The 23,099-nt window shown below is 40.7% G+C and overlaps 1 protein-coding gene across 4 annotated transcripts in view; it reads right to left on the bottom strand.

Annotated features, from left to right (window-relative positions):
* Positions 1-8,701, bottom strand: part of tns2a (tensin 2a) — a 64,119-nt gene extending 55,418 nt beyond the window's left edge. For all 4 annotated transcript variants that reach the window (XM_028582425.1, XM_028582428.1, XM_028582427.1 and 1 more), the window contains exon 1: positions 7,899-8,701. In XM_028582425.1, the coding sequence (XP_028438226.1) occupies positions 7,899-8,027 (129 nt within the window). In that variant the 5' untranslated portion in view covers positions 8,028-8,701. The remainder of the gene's footprint in view (positions 1-7,898) is intronic.
* Positions 8,702-23,099: the final 14,398 nt, after the last annotated feature.

Raw genomic sequence — 23,099 nt, 5'->3', positions numbered from 1 at the left:
TGTGATTGAGGTGATGAATCCAGAATGTGCTTTAGGCTACCATATCATCATCCCTCCTCATAGTATTTGATTTGATCACCTATATCACACATATTTACAGTGTATTCCTAAATATATTGATGATGTGCAATAGTATAGTCGCTTAAGTAGTTTAACCCTTGTGTTGTCTTCCCATCAACCTTTTTTTCTACGTTTTTGAAGCCTTTTTTTTTCACAGTTTGTTTTTGCTTTTTCCAACGTTTTAAATTGTTAAAGTTTTCTTCTACACATTTTCAGCTCTTATTTCTACGTCCCATATTTTCTGATATAAAACAAAAATTTAAAATGGGTTAAAATGTGAATAGCTGTAATTGAATAACCACAGAATCAGCCCTATATCCTTCACAACAGGGTCAAAATAATGGCATGGTAGGTGGATCTGGGTGTGACTTTGTCCAAAAAAAAAAAAATCGAAGACGCATTTGAAACCTTAGCATGTAAACAAACAAATATGTAGCTATGTAGCTCACACACACACACACACACACACACACACACACACACACACACACACACACGTTTTAATTATGGGCCCCATGTGCACGAGGTGGCTCTGGGCTCCTCCTACAGCATACATAAGCATTATCACATGTGTAACAGACATGTTTGTGTCAACAAATAGCTCAGGAACTTAATGTAGCCTGAACAAAAAGTATTTTAGTCTGGACTCTCTAGCTCAGTGGTTCTCAGCCCTTTTCTGTCTGACGTACCCCTCAGCCCAAGCACCTCGTCATCCTCACCCCCTGTCCTGTTCCACACGTGTTCATTTGTATTCATTTTAAACTGGGTGTTAAAAGGAAGTTATTCCTCACCACAGTCTTGGTAAAGTATCGAGTGTGGCCTAGACCAGGGGTGGCGAACCTGTGGCTCTTGAGCCACATGCGGCTCTTTGCCTGCTCCTTTGAGGCTCTTACTGTGTGGCTGGGGGCTGTGTTATTGGTAAATTTTTTTTTTACTTTTTGAAACATTTCAGATAAGTTTAAAAAAAAAAAAAAAAGCATTTGAATGATGCATTTGCCAATTATTTTAAAATAAAAAATAATGCAGCAGAGTTTTTTTTATGGACAGATTCTGCAACCTGAGGAAAAAAAGCGGCCACAGATCACCTTCCTCATTAACCCTTTTACTGCTGATTGTTTGAAAGCCCCTCTAGTGACAAATGAGTGAAAGAGTGGCCACAACAGAGTACAACCAGACCTAAAAAGGATTGTGGATAACAAAGACTGTCAGGTTTCCCACTGAGTCAATCTAAGTAAGAAAAAAAAATATGATTTGACACTATAAATAAAATTGAATTGAGTTGAATATCATTAAGTATATAAAAGTGGATATTGTTACAATATATATTTTAAGGCTTGGTCTCTTCTTTTTCAGAAGGTTCAGTCAACTTTTGTATTTGTACTGGCACCACCCAGAGTTGCAAAGGCTGGATTTTTCACACCTGTACCCAAGGCCCAAGTTTAGTACCCCCAGGGGCCCCTGGGCACTGAAGCTCATGGGCCCCCCCCTCCAATCCCATAACACCCACACCCTCCAAAGGAGGCGATAAAAAAATCTATTGACAACCAGCAAACTGCAGGCAGCTGATAGAACCTTCGCCCCACCAGACGGACCACACACACACACACCCACACCCACACACACACACACACACACACACACACACACACACACACACACACACACACACACACACAGGTGATAGAACCTTCGCCCCACCAGACGGACCACACACACACACCCACACCCCACACACACACACACACACACACACACACACACAGATGTGCCTTGATTAACATCTGCATTGCCATAGCTGCTGAGTGGTGACTAGTGTGTTAGTAGCAGCACCTAGTGGTGAAATAAGAGAAAGGCATCACAAATGCAGTGTGGATACAGTGTTTCATATTAGTCTAAAACATGGATAAAGCACCTTTGCGTTTAAAATTTTCAAAGGCAAAGCCAGGCTTAGCTGATCACCATAATGGAAACAAGGAACACACTTCTTGCGTCAAACATGGTGATATAAATCTTACATTCCTTGCCAAACTATATCTGTACATGTTTATGGTTTTGATTATACTCACTATACAGTATATGCACATGGATGCATTGAGGTTCATGCCTTTTGAGTTGCCTGTCTTAAATTGTTAGCCCCCATACTATTCCCCAGTCTCAGACTTCTAATGCACAGAGCATTATTTCTGTCTGCTGCTTCAATCTCTTAGTCACTTCCATGTGTGTTAGATTGACGTGCAGGTACAGTATATCCCTATACCAATCAGTGTGAAACCAGACTGAGTCAGTAATCCCCCCCCCAAAAAAAAGAAAAAAGTAATGCAGTCCATTCCTTTCGCTTATAATACAAGAATTTCTGGCTCGTGACAGAAAAAAGCAGGGCTGATAGATTTGGGGGGTCTTGTTTGTGGAATTTGCGGCTCCCTTTCTTTTTGGATTGTGCCAGGGTGAGGGGAAAAGATGAGGGTGTTGAAGAGGGGGGGGGGTGTGTGTGTGTGTGTGTGTGTGTGGGGTGGGTGGGGGCATGGATTAAGAAGCAGTGAACAAAGTGGTAAGGTGAAAAAGGTAACAGGAGGAGTGGGGAGGCCACATGCCAGACTACAAAAACTACTGAGGGACCACGAGAGACAGGAAACTGGTGCTTAGGATTGGAATGAGGGGTTGAGTCGGTGAGTAAAGTGGGGGAGGGTCCTGTTGGAAGAAAGATGGAGATGAGGAAAGAGGGGGACGCTTTTGAACACACATGGAATGAATCCTGAATCCAGCTTTCTCTGAACTTACACCAACACTAATTGATTACAGTCGACACCATAACGCAAGGTGCTTGATTCTGGTAAACACTCCATGAAGTATTGCGAGGTGTTTGTTTTTTTTCTAGTCCGTCTAGAACTTGAGAATTTTGAGTCTTGAGGAAGTGGAAGGACTTGGATCACGCTTGGAGGTAAATGAGAACGAGGGGGACAGAATAGGAACCCAGGCCAAGAGGAAATGAGGGGAGAAGGAGGCTCGAAAAGGGGACTGTGTAGCCTGACGAAGGATTGTGTAAGACAGCACTACGCCAAAGACTGATAAGGTGCAGCTGTTAAAGGAGCGAAAGAGCGAGAAAGCAGTGGGTGAGACATAGAAATACTGATGACACTGTGGAGCACATGTTCACATTTATTGTGCCAATGAGTTTAATAAAAATCCTTTCTGTCAGCCAACGCTACTCAGACCCAAAGACATTTTTCAAAACTTGGGCAAACGTCAAGCTCGACATTTTTGGGTGTAAAAAAAAAACAGAAAGTATTTTGTGCGTAGTTTTCCGTGAGGTGTTTCTTTTAAGGGCGGTGCTGTTTTTTTTTTTTTTTTTCGCAAACTTACTGAGGGAGGAAATGGTTTATGTCTTCCCCATTTTCCCTTGATCAGCTTTCATCTGCGTGCCCACAACAACAAGCATTTCTCAAATCCTGCTCAGAGTTTGGGACGGATCATTGTTTCTTAAGCCCAGGAATCTAGTCAGCCACCCCTCGAGTCTTAAGTTTACACTGGAAGTCATCTTGTTTTCTGACGTCCAGGAGTGTGAGAATTACTTCAGTTTTTTTACTATTATACTTTGTTTCATTCTGGGTGTTTGGGGGGGGCAGGAGAGGGGGGGTGGTCTATATTTAACCCTAACCGGTCAGTGTTCCTTCCTGTGTTGTGTGTGTTTGTAGTGGATGCCTGTGGCTCAAGGCCCTCAGTATTGGTCATGGCCAATCTAAACTTTTGGTGCTCATGAGAAATTACAGGGAAGCTAGACAAATATATGAAAAAACCTATAAAAGCCCTGTCACAACGCCAGCGTCTATGTATTTCTAGAGTCAACAACAGCAGAACTAGTAGGATTACAGATGTTACTTCAGGGGTGACAAACAGTGGGTTGAAAGAATGGACTTTTATTTCTGGAACGCTAACAATATAAACAACTACCAGTAAGCTTAGAAGCCATAACACAGTCTACAGCCAAATCGAAAAAAAACCATATCAGCCTTTAACCCGTCCCCTGACCAATGGGCTATCCTCGTGAGATCAATGCCTAACCTCGACCATCTACACACAGGCATAGAACAAGGGCATTAGAAGTGACATTTGCCAGATAGCCCTAAACACAAAGTACAAATGAGGCTGAAGGGGAATGCCAATAGTTTTTGGTCATAAAACCAAGGTATTGGACAAATGACAATTCACCAGAGTTATTACATTTCAAACCGAGGGGAATATGAATGTCATTACAATACGTCTAATAGACATTTCAGTCAAAACCCAAAATGTCAACTTCATGTTTGCACTAGAGGAAAAGTCATATAATCACCAAAGTCATACAATGCATGGGCACCATGGATATATGCGCTGAATCTCATGGCAATCCATCCAATAGTCAATATTTCATTCTGGATCAAAGTTGTCGACTCACATTGCTTCCTCTACAGCCCTGCTGCTAGCGTGGCTCAACGATCCTGCTGTAAGGGCTGTGTGAGAATACGTTTCACATTAAACTTCAGCTGCCAAGTGATTCCATTAATTAATCTCAGATTTGAACCCTTGGCTCTGCACGCAGAGTAGGTGAATTAAATACGTTTATTATGATGACTGCCAAGATATTAAAGTGCCCATATTATGCTCATTTTCAGGTTCATAATTATATTTTGAGGTTGTACCAGAATAGGTTTATGTGGTTTAATTTTCAAAAAACACCATATTTTTGTTGTACTGCACATTGCTGCAGCTCCTCTTTTCACCCTGTGTGTTGAGCTCTCTGTTTTAGCTACAGAGTGAGACATCTCACTTCTTACCATCTTTGTTGGGAGTCGCACATGTGCAGTAGCTAGGTAAGGACTACTAGCTAGAAGCTAGCGCTGCTAGCGGTTAGCCACCTCGTTCTCAATGGCAAAACACTGCTACAACACTACAGAACTACTTACATGTCCCTGTTCTGCAGGTATTCCACGCAACGTTGGAAGTGCGCCCTCGTTTAGAAGAAGTCTCCCGGCTAATCCTGCCTTGTACTGACCGAAGTTGGAGAAACAGCTAGCCGATTTTGACCAGCTCACCCGGAGACTGAAGGCAGGATACATTCAGAAACCCGTATCTCACTCAAAACAGCATGGATGTTTTTTTTTTCCCAAGTTTGTATGTGTGTGGAAACACCAGAGACACAAAATAACACCCCATATCCCAGAAAAAGTGTTTTTTTCATAATATGGGCAGTTTAAGACTTTAAACTTTCAATGATCTGTTTGTGATCATCACACACAATAAGATATCTCAGAAAAATCATTTCATGAAAAGGCCATAACATCAGAGTGGTAATTTCACTACTTCTGTCTAATTCTCGCCTACTTAGATTTATCCCACATGAATTGCTGTGGCTTGGTTGGCTTGGTGCTTTTATTTTTCTTCTTTCTTTTTTTCTAAGAGCCATATGAACTATTGTGTCTGAACACCAGAAACTGTTTATTTCAAGAATCCATTTTTAGAACATTGTTTGTTGATGCTCGGCTACTCTCCATCAACAGCTGTCCAACAACCATCGGACAGTAAAGCAACAAGCTTATTGTCAGCGCACAGAATGAGTATATGAAATCATAAAACGCAATGGGTAATAAAAAAAAAAAATCCCTTTCCCATGTTCCTGACATAACATCAGCAAATTATGTAATCACACTGAGTGCAGCATGTGGAACATCATTTTCTGTTGCCAAGATTTTCCAGTAAGTACTTGGCAATGAGTATGCCAGGATACAAAGACATTAAAGCCAAGTCACATCCTGGTCAGGTTTTCACTAATAGTTGCATCTTCTCACACCTCACACACCCTCACTCCATGGAAAGCAACCATGAAAAAGTGAAAAACAAGTTAATGAAAAATGACCATAAATACATGAGACGACATCTCCTCCTCCAGGATAATAAGTGGGATCCAGCCGGTTCCCACACCCCTGTAGTGGGGTCGGTCACTGCAGGATGACGTCGTCCAGAGGGCTCCACATTCCCACGCTGCTAAGCATGTAAGATGGAGCCACTGGGACTGTGGTGCAACCAAGCATGCACACACGCACACAAACACACATGTGAAACAAGCCCAGATGGAAGATGGAATGCATGCACATTTAGACATATGCACGCACACAAACTTAGATAATTCACACATCTGGATACCAAAGCAACAGAGACTCATGTCTGTATGCAATCCATTGTGATGCAAACTGGTGGAAAGAGGTAAAAATGTGCTCTTGATAGCTGATAGCAACTTAAGATCACTCCAGCCAGCTAGCCTGGCTCTGTTGACATGATGGTAATTCCTCAGCAGCGCTGAGGCCGTCACAACAGTTCCATTGTGTCGGACACAGATGTGACCTCAGCTCGGAGATGCCATCCTCATCTACATCACGTTTTTGATGAAGGCCAAACAAAACACATACACGCTCCTTGTAAGAATATAAACAACCACTTCTTCAAACTTCAGATCTCTTACACATGTCCACTAATATCACATTGAAATTTACTCAAATGACAGAAGCATGGGACGTGTAGTTATTTCCTCGCACTTTAGTATCACACATGGCTCTGATATTAAACCAACGCTGACCTTTGACCTGAAGGCAGCAGGGAAGATAATTTCCCATCAGCTATCAAAAGTATAACATGAGCACTGACTTTATTACTGATTCCTAATTAATGTCGGTCTCATAAACATGCGAGGCATCTTTTTGTTTCAAGCGAAATTTAAAAGAGACAACTGAAAATACTCTTACACTTGCTCTGCTTATCTGTTTACAATGGGTGTGTTGTCCAAAACATGGCGCTGCTGAAGCATCATTACTTCTGTGGGAAGGCAACAGAATTAAAGATCTATGGCTGGGGAATTCAAAATGTAGACACCACCAACACCCAAACATGTATTCTTGAAGATCTGCTCTATCATCTTCAAGTAGCAATTAAAATGAAATATTTTTCTCACTAAAAACCAAAAACAATTATTATACATAATTGGATTGACTGAAATGCACCAACTTGCAAAAAACACTCCACTGATTAAGCATCACACTTCTATAACATCGGTGGACTCACAATGGACAGTTTTTTAAAAAGTATCAGAATCAATGCAGTAGAACCAGAGAAATTGTCTTTTCTTATTCCAAACATAATGCAGGGCTCCTACTGTACGTTAACCACAATTTAACTCGCCAGCAGACAGTTTGGTCAGAGATTTGTGTGTGTGTGTTATGCCAGTAGCGGCACATTTAGCCTCGATCCGCTAGCCTCAGGGCTACCTCTACACCCCAACAATTCAAACTTGTAGTCTTCAGACCCATCCAACACTGACTCAAGTGACATCGCTCGAGGCAATTTTTTGTAGATTTCACACAGATCCCTCTAGAGCCAAACATTTTCCATATATGCAACATGCATAGCACCTGTAAACAGACTACAATGTGTAAAATCTGTGCAGTTCCCCTTTAATGAAGCTATTACAATATCAGTAATACAAAATAAATATATAATATATGGGCTCCATAAAAGAATACACCATTTCTATAATATATATATATATATATATATATATATATATATATATTTATATTGAGAAATGACATATTGTCATTGTAGATTACTGTGGATACGATGACATCCTACATATATTTTCCCTATAATGTACCTGATCAATAAATAACTCACTTAGCCAAGAAATTTCATCCTTTGACGTGTCCAATACCCTTACTACAAACACAGGCACTCGTCATGGATGCATTAAAAATGAGCATGCCCAATTATTCGTTCATCTGTCACTCACGTGAACACTGCATGCACACACTGACCTTTGTCAGCCTCATCCTGCCACTCTCGCTCCTCTCCAGACTCCTTCTCTTCAGAGACGAGCGTCTGACCACCGGCACAGGTTGCACCTCTTCCTCCCCACACCAGTCCGAACTCAGGACGCAACCCATATAGGTGGACGGGTCCTGGACTTTGGACCTCTCTTCTCCTCCACTCTCTCCTTCTGTCCTCTCTTCCTCTCTGTCCTTTAAACAGGCTCCAGCGCCAGGCTCCTGGGCAGCTGTTTTTGTCAGCTGGAAAGGACCGGGAGGCCCGTCCCCTTTTTCCTGGCTCTCGTTCAGCCCTGCTACAGGGACGGACGGAAGGATACACTCTGCATGCTCTTGCTGCCCTCCCTCCTTTTCTATACGCACTTTAAAAACACCTCTCTCTCCAACTCAGCCTGCTGCAGTCGCATGTGGACTCCCTCATTTTTCCGCCCCCCCTCTCACTGCTCTTCTTTGTTTCACACACGCTTTTACTTACAAACACCCAACCTTCCTTACGCACACTTAGGTTCCCTACTTTACTTTTTCTCTCTGTTTTTTTTTTTATTTTTCAATCGAACACGCTCACTACGTCCCCGTCCCCTTTACTCCCACATATGTCCCTCGACTCAAATGCCAAGGCTCGAGGATCCCTGGAAGCTCTCCTTTATTTCTTTCTTTTTGTCTTCACCCTTTTCTCTCCTCTCGTTGCTTCTCTCCCTCTTCCCCAGTCGTCCCATCCCAAGAACATGCCTCTCACTCCCTTCCTTCTCTCTCCCTTCCCTCCTGCTTCTACCTCTCTACTAAGGTTGCCTCACTCTTACATATACAATTACCTCTCTGTTCTACCCCCCCCCATCTCTCCTCCTCAGCGGTTTCCTGCTCCCAGATACAGGCAGTCTCTCCTTGCTCGGGCAACACATTGTTGGTATTGTCTAGAAAACAACCAAGAAACCCAAACAGTGAGGGCAGCTGTTAGGATGCCGGGTGGAGCAGTGATTCAGAGAGGACTGAGCCTTCGTTGGACTGAGCCTTCCCTTGTTTACGACGCAAAAGCCTGTTTGTTGCAATCGTGAAACAAGGTCTCTTTCACCACACAATTCATACCTATGTAACTAAGGATGTGACAAGTTGTATGAAGGAATGTCAGATGCATGCTTGTCATTGTTTTGATGATTTCTGCCTGGATAATGAAGGGAATTTGAAGCACAAAGAGGCCCTGTGCATTTTTAATATTGCTAAAGTGTGAAAACCATTAGCGCTGCTCACGCTTCTTTTCCTCACGGTCTCTTTGGTGTTGTTTATTTCTTCTCCCTGAGTGTTTTGGCTGCTACGCGAGAGCTCGCAAGGCTTGGAAGAGTGAGACTGTACCCCTTAAAAGGCAAATTCTTGATGTGCCTCCAAACGCCCCCCCTTCTTTCTATTTACTCTTTAAATTCCCTCTTTCTTCTCATTTGTTTTATTCTTCTTTCTTTCTGTGTCTCGTCTTTCTGTTTTCTCTCTCAGACAGAAACCAGTGGCCAGGCGCTCTTGTTGTTGCAGGCATTTTGCCCCAAGACAAGCCTTCCAGGTGTCCTTCCTTTCCTCCCTTCATATACCCTACCATCCATCCATCCATCCATCCATCCATCCACCCCTCCCTCCTCCCACTCACCCTCTCCCCCAGTCCTGTTTATCTTAAGCCCCCTTTCAGTCGACCCCAGCCCCTCCTTTTCCTTTGCTTCTCCCCTCCATGAATCTTTCAGGCAAGGTCCCAGACATGAGCTCAGGCTGCAGACAGCGTTTACAACAAGCAGCCCCCCCCTTGGTTTTACATGCCGTGAAATTAACTCCTTCTAATCAACTCAGGTCGTGCCAAAATCCTGCTTTTGCATCTGGAAAATATGGAGAAAGACTGGAGGTGGTTTGCAGACTGAGTCATTACCTGCTGCTGATTTCAAAGCCAAAAGAAAGAAAGATAGAAAATATGTTTCTCATGTCTGGTGCTAAAACTAAAAGGTCTATCGAAAGTTAAAGCACAAATATGATCTCTACTACTGAGTCTTTCTCAGCAAAGATGCTGCTACCTTCTGTTGCAGCACATACTTGGCACATGTGAGGAGTCTTGGCATAAATCAGTTTCAGTCTGGATCAGTGGAGATTAACGACAGATTTCTAGGAGATTTAGAGAAGAAGGGAGAGAAAGGCTACCATCTTAGAGAAGAGTTGGAGAGACAAGATAAAAAAAGTCCAAATATGGAGAACCAGAGAGAAAGAGAAGGGATTGTAATCTGAAGAAACAAAGGAGTACAGAAATAGACACAGTTGTGATGATGTCAGAGATGACGCTACCCAAGCCTTCCTCCATATCAGAGCATCTTTGACTGACAGATTCTCAAGATGACGACTTCCATCATCTTCAACGGCACTTTCTCCGAAAATAGACGTGTGCACACATTAACATCCCCTCACGCTGAACAACCCACTCTCACCCTCTGTTTGGCCCCTTTGCTGTGTCCAAGCATTTGTTTTTGTGGGTCAGTCTTGAACTACAACATAACTTCAGGGTTTGTGTTATATGTGCACAGCAATAACATAGTTGTTAGGCCACAGACCAACAGAATCCATTCCAAGGGTGTGTGCGCTGGTTAAGCTCACGTCTCACCAAGCATGAGACCCACAGGATCGAAAGGACAGGATGACATACAGACACTTGCTATACTGGTAATTTATGAGAGTTGTGTTTGTTTTGGAGTGTTTCTGCCCCCCAGTGGGCAACAATAACTTAAAGTGATGGTTCGGAGTAATTTCACCCTAGGGTCCTTTGCACCATGACCTCGAGCCAAACACCCCCCCAGAAGCTTTTTTCACCTGGGTCGAACATTGGACAAGTTAGTGTTATCAGCTGAATAGCTTAGCGCAGGGGCTAATGGATCCAAGTGTCTCTTGTACATTACCCCACTAATAATGCCCGAAATGATACCAAACGTCTACAGTAGTACATATACTGTAGGTTATGCACTCATAAAACAATGGATTGTAAAGTTTGTAAGTACACCAGAAGTTTATGTAAATAACACTTGCCTGCTGGCTTCTGCTCTCTGCTGTTGTTGTTGCTGCTGTAAGACGAGTGCTTAGGGACGTCTACAAATTACAACACCGAAAAGAGATGCAACAAAAATATTTATTAATTTAACTTATTTTTTAAAGTAAGTGCTGTAGTATAACTAGCAGGAGACAAGTTATAATTGAGGTAAGTTTGGAGACATTACCTTATTTAATCATTAAATTAATAAATTTTTTTTTTGCATCTCTTTTCGGTATTGTAATTTGTAGACGGCCCTAAGCACTCTTACTGTCCGGTAGTAACAGCACCAGCAGCAGCAGAGATGAGAAGCCAACAGGCAAGTGTTATTTACATAAACTTCTGGTGTACTTACAAACTTTACAATCCATCGTTTTATGAGTGCATAACCTATTTGTACTACTGTAGAATTTTGGTATCATTTCGGGCATTATTAGTGGGGTAATGTACAAGAGACACTTGTGGTGGAAGTTTTCCGTGAAGCAACAGGGTTAGTGATATTCATGATAAAATCAAAATGAATAACGACTGTTTGAGAATTAAACCAAAGTCTGGTCTTTGAGTATTTATTTACATTTGCAAATGGAGAAACACAGTTTCAAAGGTACACGCAGCACAACTGAAAATGTCTTTTCCAACCTAAAGTCTAAACATCAAAACATCATATAGTGAAGAAACTCTGTTAAGCCACCCCTCTAAATGTATCATCTAGCATGGCCATAGTTGATCACCTTCCCCTCTGCTCCTGTTCTTTTCATTAGCCTAAACAACAGTTTTATCTCAGGAGACAGAAACCTACGTAGTTCTCACTGTTGTAAACAGTCATTTGCCTTCTCCACTTCTATCTAAGCAAAAAGACAACAATGTGAGGAGCTTCAGGCTAGTAAAACTAAATAACTCTAGTAGGCTATAGTTGACGGCTGTAACTGTTCCCCTCTCTGGTGCTTTAAAAGTCTTCAAGAAGGAGCAGGATTTTGTGGAGGTTTAAAACAATCTTTAAACAAATAGTTAATATCATTAAACAAATGGTTAAAATACAATTTGCCACCACACACTCTTGGATCCATTAGCGCCTGCACTAAGCTATCCAGCTGATAACGCTAACTCTCCCAATGTTCGACCCAGGTGAAAAAAGCTTCTGGGGGGGTTGTTTGGCTCGAGGTCATGGTGCAAAGGACCCTAGGGTGAAATTACTCCGAACCATCACTTTAATACAGATTTAAAGGTACCATATTGTAAAGAGTGTGATTTCTGTCTTTTTTCAGTTATAAAGCAGGTTGAGGTGCCATATACAGTAAATACTGTGAAAGTACCAAAATGCTCAATCCACAGAGAAATGCAAACAGCCCATCTTCAGAAACAGTGCCTTCCGTACGGTTGTGATGTCACAACTATTCTAAATATAGGGAGAAAGTGCCGCTACAGTACCGTTACAGTCATGGCTGCAATGACGGTGCAGAGACTCAGAGAGCGCAGATGTGGAAGACCCGGAAACAATGACCAATCGGAGCAGACTGGGCTTTTTCTGGAGGGGGGGGCTTAAAGAAAAAAGGTGCTAAAACTGAGCGTTTCAGACGGAGGGTGAATACAGTTATATTCAGACAGACAGACAGACAGACAGACACTATGAGACAAATAATGTGTTTTTTGAACTTTACAGAATGCAAACATGTTCTTGTAAAAAAAAGTATGAACCTGAAAATGAGCATGATATGGACCCTTTAACATGAAAAGGAGGCTGGTGACATTCTTCTTATTGCCAACAAATCCTACAAAAGAGCAAAACTAACAATGAACTAAGTATCCAAAGCCTGATATATTTTAAGATAAGATAGACTTTATTGTCCTGAAAGAAATTTGGTCTTCAGTATCAGTATCTGCTGTTTAGGAAATACAACATAACATAGTACGCATACAGTAAACAGACAGTCACCAGCCAACAAATTGCACACTGCCTGTTGTACGACACATCATACATAATATGCGCAGTAAGGGTAAGCAGCCTCATCAACATAGAAGCATGATAAAAAAAAGTGTACATGTGTACAGATAAAAGCAGCATTTCAGGGGTTAGGCTCTGGCTGGCTTGCCATTTAGGGCTTTGACAGACAGGGGGACAAAGGAGTTCTTAAAGCGGTACAGCCTGCACTGGGGGACTCTGTCGGAGGGGAGAAGCTGGTTTTCAGGGTGGAGGACATGGGTGGGGTCTGAAATGATCTTCTAGGCCTGTCTAAGGATAGTTTTGTCAAAGACAGCCTGGAGTGTGGGTTGCTGTCTGACTCCTATGATTTTCATGGCTCTTCGTATTAGCAGAGTAATCTGGGCTTTTAGTTAAAACACTTAGGTGGCCAAACCAGGCTGAGATGCAACTCCGCAGGATGCTCTCACTATGGCATGGTAGAAGAAGAGCAACACTTTCTGGTTGACACGGAAAACCCTCAGCCTACGAAGGAAGTGTAGCCGCTGTTGGACCCTACTGCAGACATGTTCTATGTTCTAACATGTCAGTTTTTTGTCGATGTGTATGTCCCCCATGTACTTGTAAGAGTCAACCTGGGCTATGTTCTGGTCATTGATAATCACTGATGAATGGTCTCCGATGAATTTGGGGTTGAATACCATCTCATTTTCTCATTTTCTTGATGTTGAGGATGAGGAAATGTTTGCCCCACCACTGGACGAAATTCGGAATCTCAAGTTTGGGTAACACTTTACTTGACGGTATCTACATAAGAGTGACATGACACTGTCATGAACACATGACACTGTCATGACACATGAATCCTAACCGTAACTCTAACCCCTAACCCCTAACCCTAACTCTAACCCTAACCCTAACTGACAAAAACCAAATGACACTTAATGACAGAAGCGTTATGTCATAAACATTTATGACTTGTTTATAATGTTTATGACACGTTCATGATAGTGTCATGTCACTCTTATGTAGATACCTTCAAGTAAAGTGTAACCCAAGTTTGTATACAGCTGTATCTGATTGGTCGGACATAAGACCCAGGATTATTGTATCATCAGAAAACTTAATCATGTAATTTCTGGCAGTGCTGCATGTACATTCATTAGTGTAGAGGAGGAACAGGACTGACATACTCCTGGGGAGATGGTGTCAGACAGTGTCCTGTTCACCCTGACCTGCAGGGTGCGGTTAGTGAGGAAAGAGTGGTAGCATGCAGGTATAGGAATCTTAATTTGCTGTGCCATAGAAATAAATGATGTGATTATAAACACATCGTTGAGCCACACTGTTCTTTCTTTAACATGAACACATACTGTAGTTAACTTGAGTCGATCCCACACATACCGTCCTGCTGCTGGAAGTAACTAGCGCAACAACTGTGTATTAAGCCGCTGTTGAAAATAGTCCTAAACAAATGCCGGTCCTCCTGTGAGTAAGGTAAATAACATTATACATTTGTCACAGGGTATGGAGGTCAGAAAGTTGCCCGATGTGAGTTGAGTGCAGATGTGAGTTGCGCATGCGTCACTTTGCGACAAATAGCCTACAAGATCCTGCTAACGAGAGACTTCTGTAATGTCAATACAATAAAAATGGAAAAATGGAGAAAACTTTATTATTTTATGGATTTCACAAATTTCAGTATGACACGTTAGGCCGTAAACTGTTTAAATCTGAGCATGCGCAACTCACATCTACACTCGACTCACATCGGGCAGTGACAAAGTGAAGAAGGACTATAGCATTGCTGGTTTTAGTCATGTCATGGGATTTGATGACATTAAGAAAACGGTAACAGTAGAAGCTAAATCCTAAGATTTGAATGCATGTGGGACTAAATGTAAAAAAACAGCACAGGCCATGACTGGAAACAATAAAAACCTATGGGATCAAGTTAAACAGGATGAAAATGTCACACCTGCGTTGCCCTCTGTGGCACCACAAGGTCAGGAAACAGGAAACAACCAACACAGGGTCCGTGAGACTGTACCTCTTAAAAGGCAAATTGTTGATGTGCCTCCAAACGCCACCTCGTCTTAGTATTTACTTTTTAAATTCCCCCTTTCTTCTCATTTGTTTTATTATTCTGTCTTTCTGTGTCTCGTCTTTCTGTTTTCTCTCTCAGACAGAAACAGAGGTGTCAAAAGTATTCACATTCATTAATCAGGTAGAAGTATAGATACTAGGGTTTAAAAAGACTTCAGTAGAAGTTGAAGTATCAACTCAAGCTTTTGAAAAAGTAAAAGTGTAAAAGTACTGGTTTCAAAACTACTTAAAGTATAAAAGTAAAGGTAATGTAAGAAAAGAAAAAATGCCATTAAGGACAAAAGCTTAGCCCGCCCAACAGGGGCCTTTAGTGCACTACCCCACCTCCACAAAAAAATTTTTTTTCTAAAGGCCATAATGACTATAATGTTATATTAAAATGTTAATGTTGAAAAATTTGGGATGCACCTGTTTCAGCCGCATTTATGCCCATTGAAAGTGAATGCATTTTAGTACAATGCAAATACATTAAATAACCATATATGTGTACTACTGAGAATTACCATGTGTTTCATGGAGCGGAAGATATGATGACTAGTTCCCTATAAGTATTGTAATGGTGCAAAAGGGCATGTTATCAATAGCCTTTATTGGAATGTAAATGTACATCCAAGCTTAGCTGCAGGAATCTGTGAGGGCAACGGATGTAAGATAACAAAACTGGACAAGAAAATTACCGGTGCTTGGTTGGGACATTTCGCTCGAGTTCTCTTGAGTCTCTGCCACGGACATCTTCGTACTAGGCTACACACGTCCGCAATTTCGATTTATGTCATGTGCAGGTGCGAACCAATTTGTGTGTCGGAATGGTATGTTTATACTTCTCATCCAACCACAATAAAATTCACTCTCTCCGGATGCCGCAATTTATCTGGATAGTTTTTTTTTTTTTTTTTAACGATGACAAGCCGGAGTGAACAAGCCGAACTGAAATAGGAGTAACGAGGCTATATTAAAAAATAAGGAGTAGAAAGTACAGATAATTGCGTGAAAATGTAAGGAGTAGAAGTAAAAAGTCTGCTGTAAAATAATTACTCCAGTGAAGTATAGATACCCAACATTTCTACTAAGGTAACAAAGTATTTGTACTTCGTTACTTGACACCTCTGGACAGAAACCAGTGGCGAGGCGCTCTTTTTGTTGCAGGCATTTTGCCCCAAGACAAGCCTTCCAGGTGTCCTTCCTTTCCTTTCCTCCCTTCCTATACCCTACCATCCATCCATCCATCCATCCATCCATCCATCCATCCATCCACCCTTCCCTCCTCTCCCTCACCCTCTCCTCCAGTCCTGTTTATCTTAAGCCCCCTTTCAGTCGACCCCAGCCCCTCCTTTTCCTTTGCCTCTCCCCTCCTTGAATCTTTCAGGCAATGTCCCAGACATGAGCTCAGGCTGCAGACAGTGTTTACAACAAGCATTACATTAAGAAAACGGTAACAGTAGAAGCTAAATCCTAAGATTTGAATGCATGTGGGACTAAATGTAAAAAAATCAGCACAGGCAATGACTGGAAACAATAAAAACCTATGGGATCAAGTTAAACAGGATGAAAATGTGACACCTGCGTTTCCCTCTGTGGCACCACAAGGTCAGGACCAGGAGAAAAAAACAATACAGGGTCCGTAATAATTAGAGAAAAATAAACCATGCCAGCTAGGAAATGAGAAAGAAGGCTACAAAACGGCAACAACTCAAATTGACAAATAAAATTGATGCAAAAATAAGGGCTAAACAAATGATTGTGGTGTACGCAGAACTTTGCATTTCATACATTAGGATGGTACAATTCTTTTGCTCATTTGCAGAAAGGTCAGGAATATTTCTCTTCATCTTTGAGATTGACGTCAGATTTGACACAGAGAGCACACAGTGAATACAAAAGCCGGAAACAGAGTGTCTCCGTCTGAAAGGCTTCAAGCTTAGTCATCATGGAAAATTAAGTTAAGCTAGGTTACGAATGTGTCATAGCCAAACCCCTGGGATGATCCTACAGACAGAAAATAGTGTCCACTACTACATTCTCCTGTCTCAGAGAATATAGGAAGCCAAGTAAAAACTGCCTTTACAGTAAATGTTAAATGTGCACTATAACGTCTACAGCAGGTTACAGTACTGTGGTAGTATTCTGTAGGTGGCAGGAGGTTACTGCCTTGTTAGAGCAAAAGGCTTCAGTCTCTATTAAAACAAGTTGCTTGACCTGTGCAAAAGACTTTCCTAATGGCTTTTCATCAACCTAACTTCCAGTGTTCACACAGCACACCTGTTTCACCATCTGAAAAACACTGCTGGCACCAAAGCCTCCCGTAAACTGGTTACCCAGGGAGGAACAAATGGTTCTCACGTCAGTACAGTGTGAACCAACAGACATCCAACTTAGTGCGAGTCTTATCTATTTCTTTTTCAGTACACTTGCTACAGGCATACTTTTAAACATTTTCCAAGGCGTGTGTGGTCGTTTAGATTTTTGCATTTCACTGTTTTTCACTGGTTTCCATTCATTTCTGTATGGTATAAGAATCAACTTTTACTTGAAGGTTCCCTTGGTAAAGATAATTCATCACAATGGACATTAAATCTAGAAAACACGAGTTGTCCAGAAAGCATATAGAATAGTGTGCCAACCAAATCAATTACTTAGTAATGGATTGGTTATCATGCAGTCAAGTCGTCGGTACTATGTGCCGATACAAAAAACTAACCGCTATGCCAACTCATTCATTCCCTCTACTATAAGACTGTTAAATGAACATCATACAAGACTGTTAAATGACTACACATAACTACAACAAAACTGATCTTGCACCCGCTGCTCTGTTACGTCACTGGCAGGTGAATGTGAGTGTGTGTGTGTGTGTGTGTGTGTGTGTGTGTGTGTGTGTGTAAAATGATTGAGTCATGTGTAAATGTGTGGATGTTATGGGCGAGAGAGAAGCATCTGTACACAGGGTGATGTATGACTGCTGCAGTACTTATTTATTTGTCTATTTTATTATTTTTAATATTACATACATTGTATGCTAATGCACTTTTTAACTTTAACTCTTAATGGATGGGTTGGCTGTACAACTGAATTGCCCCTTGGGGACTAATAAAGTTATCTGAATCTTAATCTGAATCTTTTCCACACAAAATAATCTAAGCGCAAAAAATCCACAACAATCTCCATTCCTCCGAGATGTAGACGAGAAGGTGTGAACGTGGCCGATTATGCAGCAGTCTACATTAATACACAACTTTTGAGTAACAGATCATGATTGACTGTTTCTGTGGTATCCTGATGTGAATTAGGCAGGAAGTCCCGGGGGATTGTGGCCACAACATGGGAAACAGAGAGGAGAGGCTGGGAAAATCTAAGTGCAGCTAGACAGTAAAATAACAAGAGCTTTCAATCACCCAAACAAGAATTTGACACTGCTGTCACACTGGTATGAGGCAACTTCACAACTGAATATCTAGCTATGATTAAATTGGAACCACATGCCTGTATGAACTAAAAAGCCTACTATACTACACAGTCGACTGTGGTTTTACTATATTTTTGAAGGGTAACATTCAACAAGCTGTAGCACAAGATGACTGAAATATGTGGTAGACCCTTTCCTTCAGTTCCTTCAGTGGATGAGGAAGTGATGCATTCCTCAAATCCATTTTGGTTAACCCGGATCACTGTAAAAGAGCCTCATGAGCTGATTTAGAGGGTTTCATTTTTAAATTCCCATAGCTGCCAATGACAATTCCTACTCATGAGTATTATGGACTTTCAGGGAATGCTGGACAATATGTTGTTGGGTAAAATTAACATCTAAATGCACTCCAACCAAATATCCAATAAAACAGCTCAGGTAAGCGGCTGTGCACTTCTCTTAAATGGAGATGGGGCGGTTAACCAGACGTCCATTTGTCAAACCAACCACTTAGTCGTCACCCTGGAATTCTTTTCTCTTGTAAAACCCAGAAATACAGTTTAAATACACTTCAGATGAAGTAAATCTCACTTATTGTTTCTGAGACATTCTGCTCTGGTCTCTTTCCATTTCACCAAGACTGCGTTCGCTGGTTTAAATTCTGTTGGGACATTCCCTGCAATATTATATCATTGTAATATTTGAACTTCTTATTTTAACTAAGAGTTTCTACAAAGTTTTGTCTTTGTCAATGTCCCTTCACTGCAGCTCAGCAAGGAAACACAAAGAGGGACGTTTGTACTATGACTGAGACTATATAATGGGTTGTGCTTCTTGTGTATTTGTGTAGCTTAGTCTTCCAGGTTGGCATAGTAGTAAGGAGGTGATGTGGCTCAGACTCTAGCTGTTTGGTGACACCTGCTTGACATCCTCCTGGATCTATTTTCTTCATAAAGGTTTACATTCTCTGTATACTTTTTGTCTGTTGGATTGTCTATAGCCTACTGTAATTTCATTATGTTCTTTGCACACAGTAACTATTGCAGTCCGTCCATTCACGGAGAGGGATCTTATTGAGGTTTCTTTCACTTATCCCTGTTGAAGGGGTTTATTTTGGAAGTTTTTCCATATGCAAAGTGAGGATCTGAGGACAGAGGGTGTTGTACGCTCTACATATTGTAAAGCCCCTTGAGGCAAATGTGTGGTTTGTGATATTGGGCTATATAAATACAATTGACTTGATAAGATCTAGTTTTGTTTACATCACACGTCAGCTTCAGATAAACTTTGTAATACATTTTCGCACAGAAAGAGCACTGTTGATTTTGTCCCCCGTCACTTACATTGAAAATTCTCTTATTCATCAGTATGAACACGAGGATTGATTACAGCAATAACAATCAATATACTCTACATCCGGGCATGTGAGTATTAAATTAAGACAGATTTGAAAAATTTTGAACTTATCCTGTAATGTAATGCTTTTAATGTTTTCTCCTCATGCTAATTCAGATGCAAATGTATTCATAATGCATAAAACTCCTACTTGAAAGTCCAGTAAAGTAAGCCAGTTGCTTTTAATTCCTGACTACAGGAGTATCCTGTATGTAAGAGCACCACCACGTGGTAGAACATTTTCCTTACACTCTTCACATGGTAGCACTGCACTCATATGATCATATGATCATATGATCATATGAGTCATATGATCCTTGACAGCTGCTGAGTAAGGCAAGGCAAGGCAATTTTATTTAAATAGCACATTTCAGCACAGGGCAACACAAATTGCTTTACATAAAACATCAAACATTAAAAAGCAAAGAGCAAAAATAGAAAATCAAAAATAATAAATGTAAAAATATTAACAAATACAAATTTAATACAAGATAAAATACAAGAATAAAATTCACAATTCAGTATAAAAAATGTATACGAGATAAAATACAAGAATAACATTTGTAGTACAGTATAAGAATTAAGGAAAGGCAACATCAAAAAGAAAGGTCTTCAGCCTTGATTTAAAAGAGCTGAGAGTTGAGAGTTTTTTTGTGATTGTTGCGGGCAAAACTCCTTGATTATGCGGCACGTTTTCTTAAAAAATGCCATGGAATATGCGGGATATTTATGCAATTTTATGCGATGAACTTGCAAAAATTGCGGGAACTTGCAAAAATCATTCATTAGATTTTACTTCAATGATTTTACTTAAAAAATGGAAGGTTTGATATTGGCCTGTAGTTGCTCATTAGTGACGTGTCTAGATTGTTCTTTTTTAAGAGCGGCTTGATGACTGCGGTTTTTATGGCCTGTGGGAAGATGTCTGAAAGAAGAGACGTGTTTATAATCTGTAGAAGATCTGAAGCCAAACAACTTAAAACATTTTTGAAAACGTCCATTGGTATAATATCAAGGTTTTCAGTTGTTGTATAATGTCCTCCAGGTTGTTGTGGTTGATCATATCAAATTGTGTCATAATGGAATTTTTTTTGCTTGACCACAACAACAACACAGGTCCTGTACTTTTCTGAATTGTATCTGTAAAGAAGATGGCAAATTCATTACAGGCATTGGTGGATAAAAATCCAGATGCTACGGATATTGGAGAGTTTGTTAATCTATCGACAGTAGCACACAAAGTATGTGAATTATTAGTTTCTGGCAATAATGTCAGAGAAGAAGGACCATCTTGCATTCCTCAGTTCTAAATTATAAATGCGAAGTCTCTCTTTATAGGTGTCATAATGGACCTGGAGACTAGTTTTTCGCCACCTGCGTTCAGCTTTTCGACACTCTTTTTTCAGATCTTACTAGTGTGACAATTCTCAATGGAGATCTTTTGTTATCTGAGACAGTTTTTACCTTAATGGGTGCAATGGCATCAATAACAATTGTAATTTTACAATTGAAATTGTCTACAAGCTCAGTGACTGAGACCCCGGAAAGAGCGGGTGTCGAGGAGAAGAGCTGAATGAATGATTAAATGGTGTTCTCAGTGATATACCGTTTTTTGATTACCTTTGTTTGAACACTTTTTTGTACAGAGATAGTGCCATTAAAGAAAAGATAGGGATGATCAGATAGAGCAATATCAGTCACCACAACCTTGGAAATGTTCAGACCCTTGGAGATAATCAAGTCCAGAGTGTGTCCCTTATTGTGTGTGGGCCCTGTCACATGGTGGGTCAGTCCATAGTTCTCAAAAACACAACATAGTTCTTTAGTCCTTCTGTCCTGGGGGTTGTCAACATGAATGTTAAAATCACCAGCAATAACCACACAGTCAAAGTCAATACAGATCACAGACAGTAGTTCAGCTAAGTCTTCTAAGAAGGCTGCACAGTATTTAGGTGCCCTGTAGATATTTAGAAATATTGCTTGAGGGGAGGCCCTCAACTGAAGAGCCACATATTCAAAATAAACAATATTTCCATAAGATACTTGTGTACATTGGAATGAGTCTTTAAACAAAATGGCATCCTTTCTTATTCACTCTATTCTCACTCATAAAGCTGAAGTTTGGGGGAGCTGACTCAATGAGAACAGCAGCACTGTTATTCTGGTCTAACCAGGTTTCAGTTAAGAACATAAAATCAAGATTGTGTTTGATAATAAAATCATTGATTAAAAATGATTTTCCTGCTAAAGACCTGATTTTCAGTAGGGCTATTTTTGATGTGTTAGAGGAGTAGAGATACCAGGCCTCATGGCAGAGTTTGCATTACTGAATCTACATGTTTACATAAACTCAGCTTATCTTGTAAGCTTTGAGAGATAAATGATGTATGAAAAATTCTCTGATAATTGAAATATGCTTTCTTCTGTAACAGGACACCAACATAAATGACCAAGTAGTCTTTTACCCAGACAAACTAATCCGCCTGATGACATGCAGCCACGCACAGTTATTGTGCAAACATATATACCATTGACAAAAAGGGTTTGGACTGCTGGTCGGGCCAAACAAGACATTAGTCAACAATCACCTTGTGTTATGGCAAATTACAATGGCTATTTCTATTGTTTTCTGGTATTTTGTAGACTCAATGATTAATAGAGACAATTATCAGCAGATTAATTGATAATAATATGAATTCTTAGTAACAAACTCTGTCTGCTCAGGAGGATAATGTGATACAATCAGAAGCTCCAAAACAGTTAGCAAATGGACCTTTTGTTAACTTTTGTTTCCAAAGCCAAGAATGAATGTAATGAGTAAAGAAAGAACCCTCCGACTTTTTGAAGACATAGCAATCACATAGAGAATTGTGACATCAACAGAACAGTGACATCTTGTGGAAGAACTCAACACATCTCTCCAAATTCTGTGGACAAACATTTCTACTCAAGCATCACTAGGGAGCAGTGCAGGCAAAGAAATCAGAAGAGTTACTCTTCTGCTTTCAATTCAATTAGATTTCTACTTCTGAAACCACTGCATGAATTCATCATACCATCATAATTATTATTGTCTGCACAATGTGTGTGTACAATACATGTATCTGCACAATCCAATGTGCTCTAGGGCAGGGGTCTTCAACGTTTTTTAAGCCAAGGACCCCTTAGCTGAGGGAGCTGGATCAGGGACCCCTTATTGTAAAATTGAGATGCATATTAAACTTACAATACAATAATGTGTAGGATAGCCTAAATCCTTTTTACCTACCTTTTTAGTGCATATAGAATACCAAGCTGTTATAATAATTGTTGGCATGATTCTATACATCA

The sequence above is a fragment of the Perca flavescens genome, chromosome 7 (assembly GCF_004354835.1).
Source record: "Perca flavescens isolate YP-PL-M2 chromosome 7, PFLA_1.0, whole genome shotgun sequence".
Taxonomy (NCBI): Eukaryota; Metazoa; Chordata; class Actinopteri; order Perciformes; family Percidae; genus Perca; species Perca flavescens.
The sequence above is the reverse complement of the archived record's forward strand: the minus strand, read 5'-3'. Positions and strand labels throughout refer to the sequence as shown.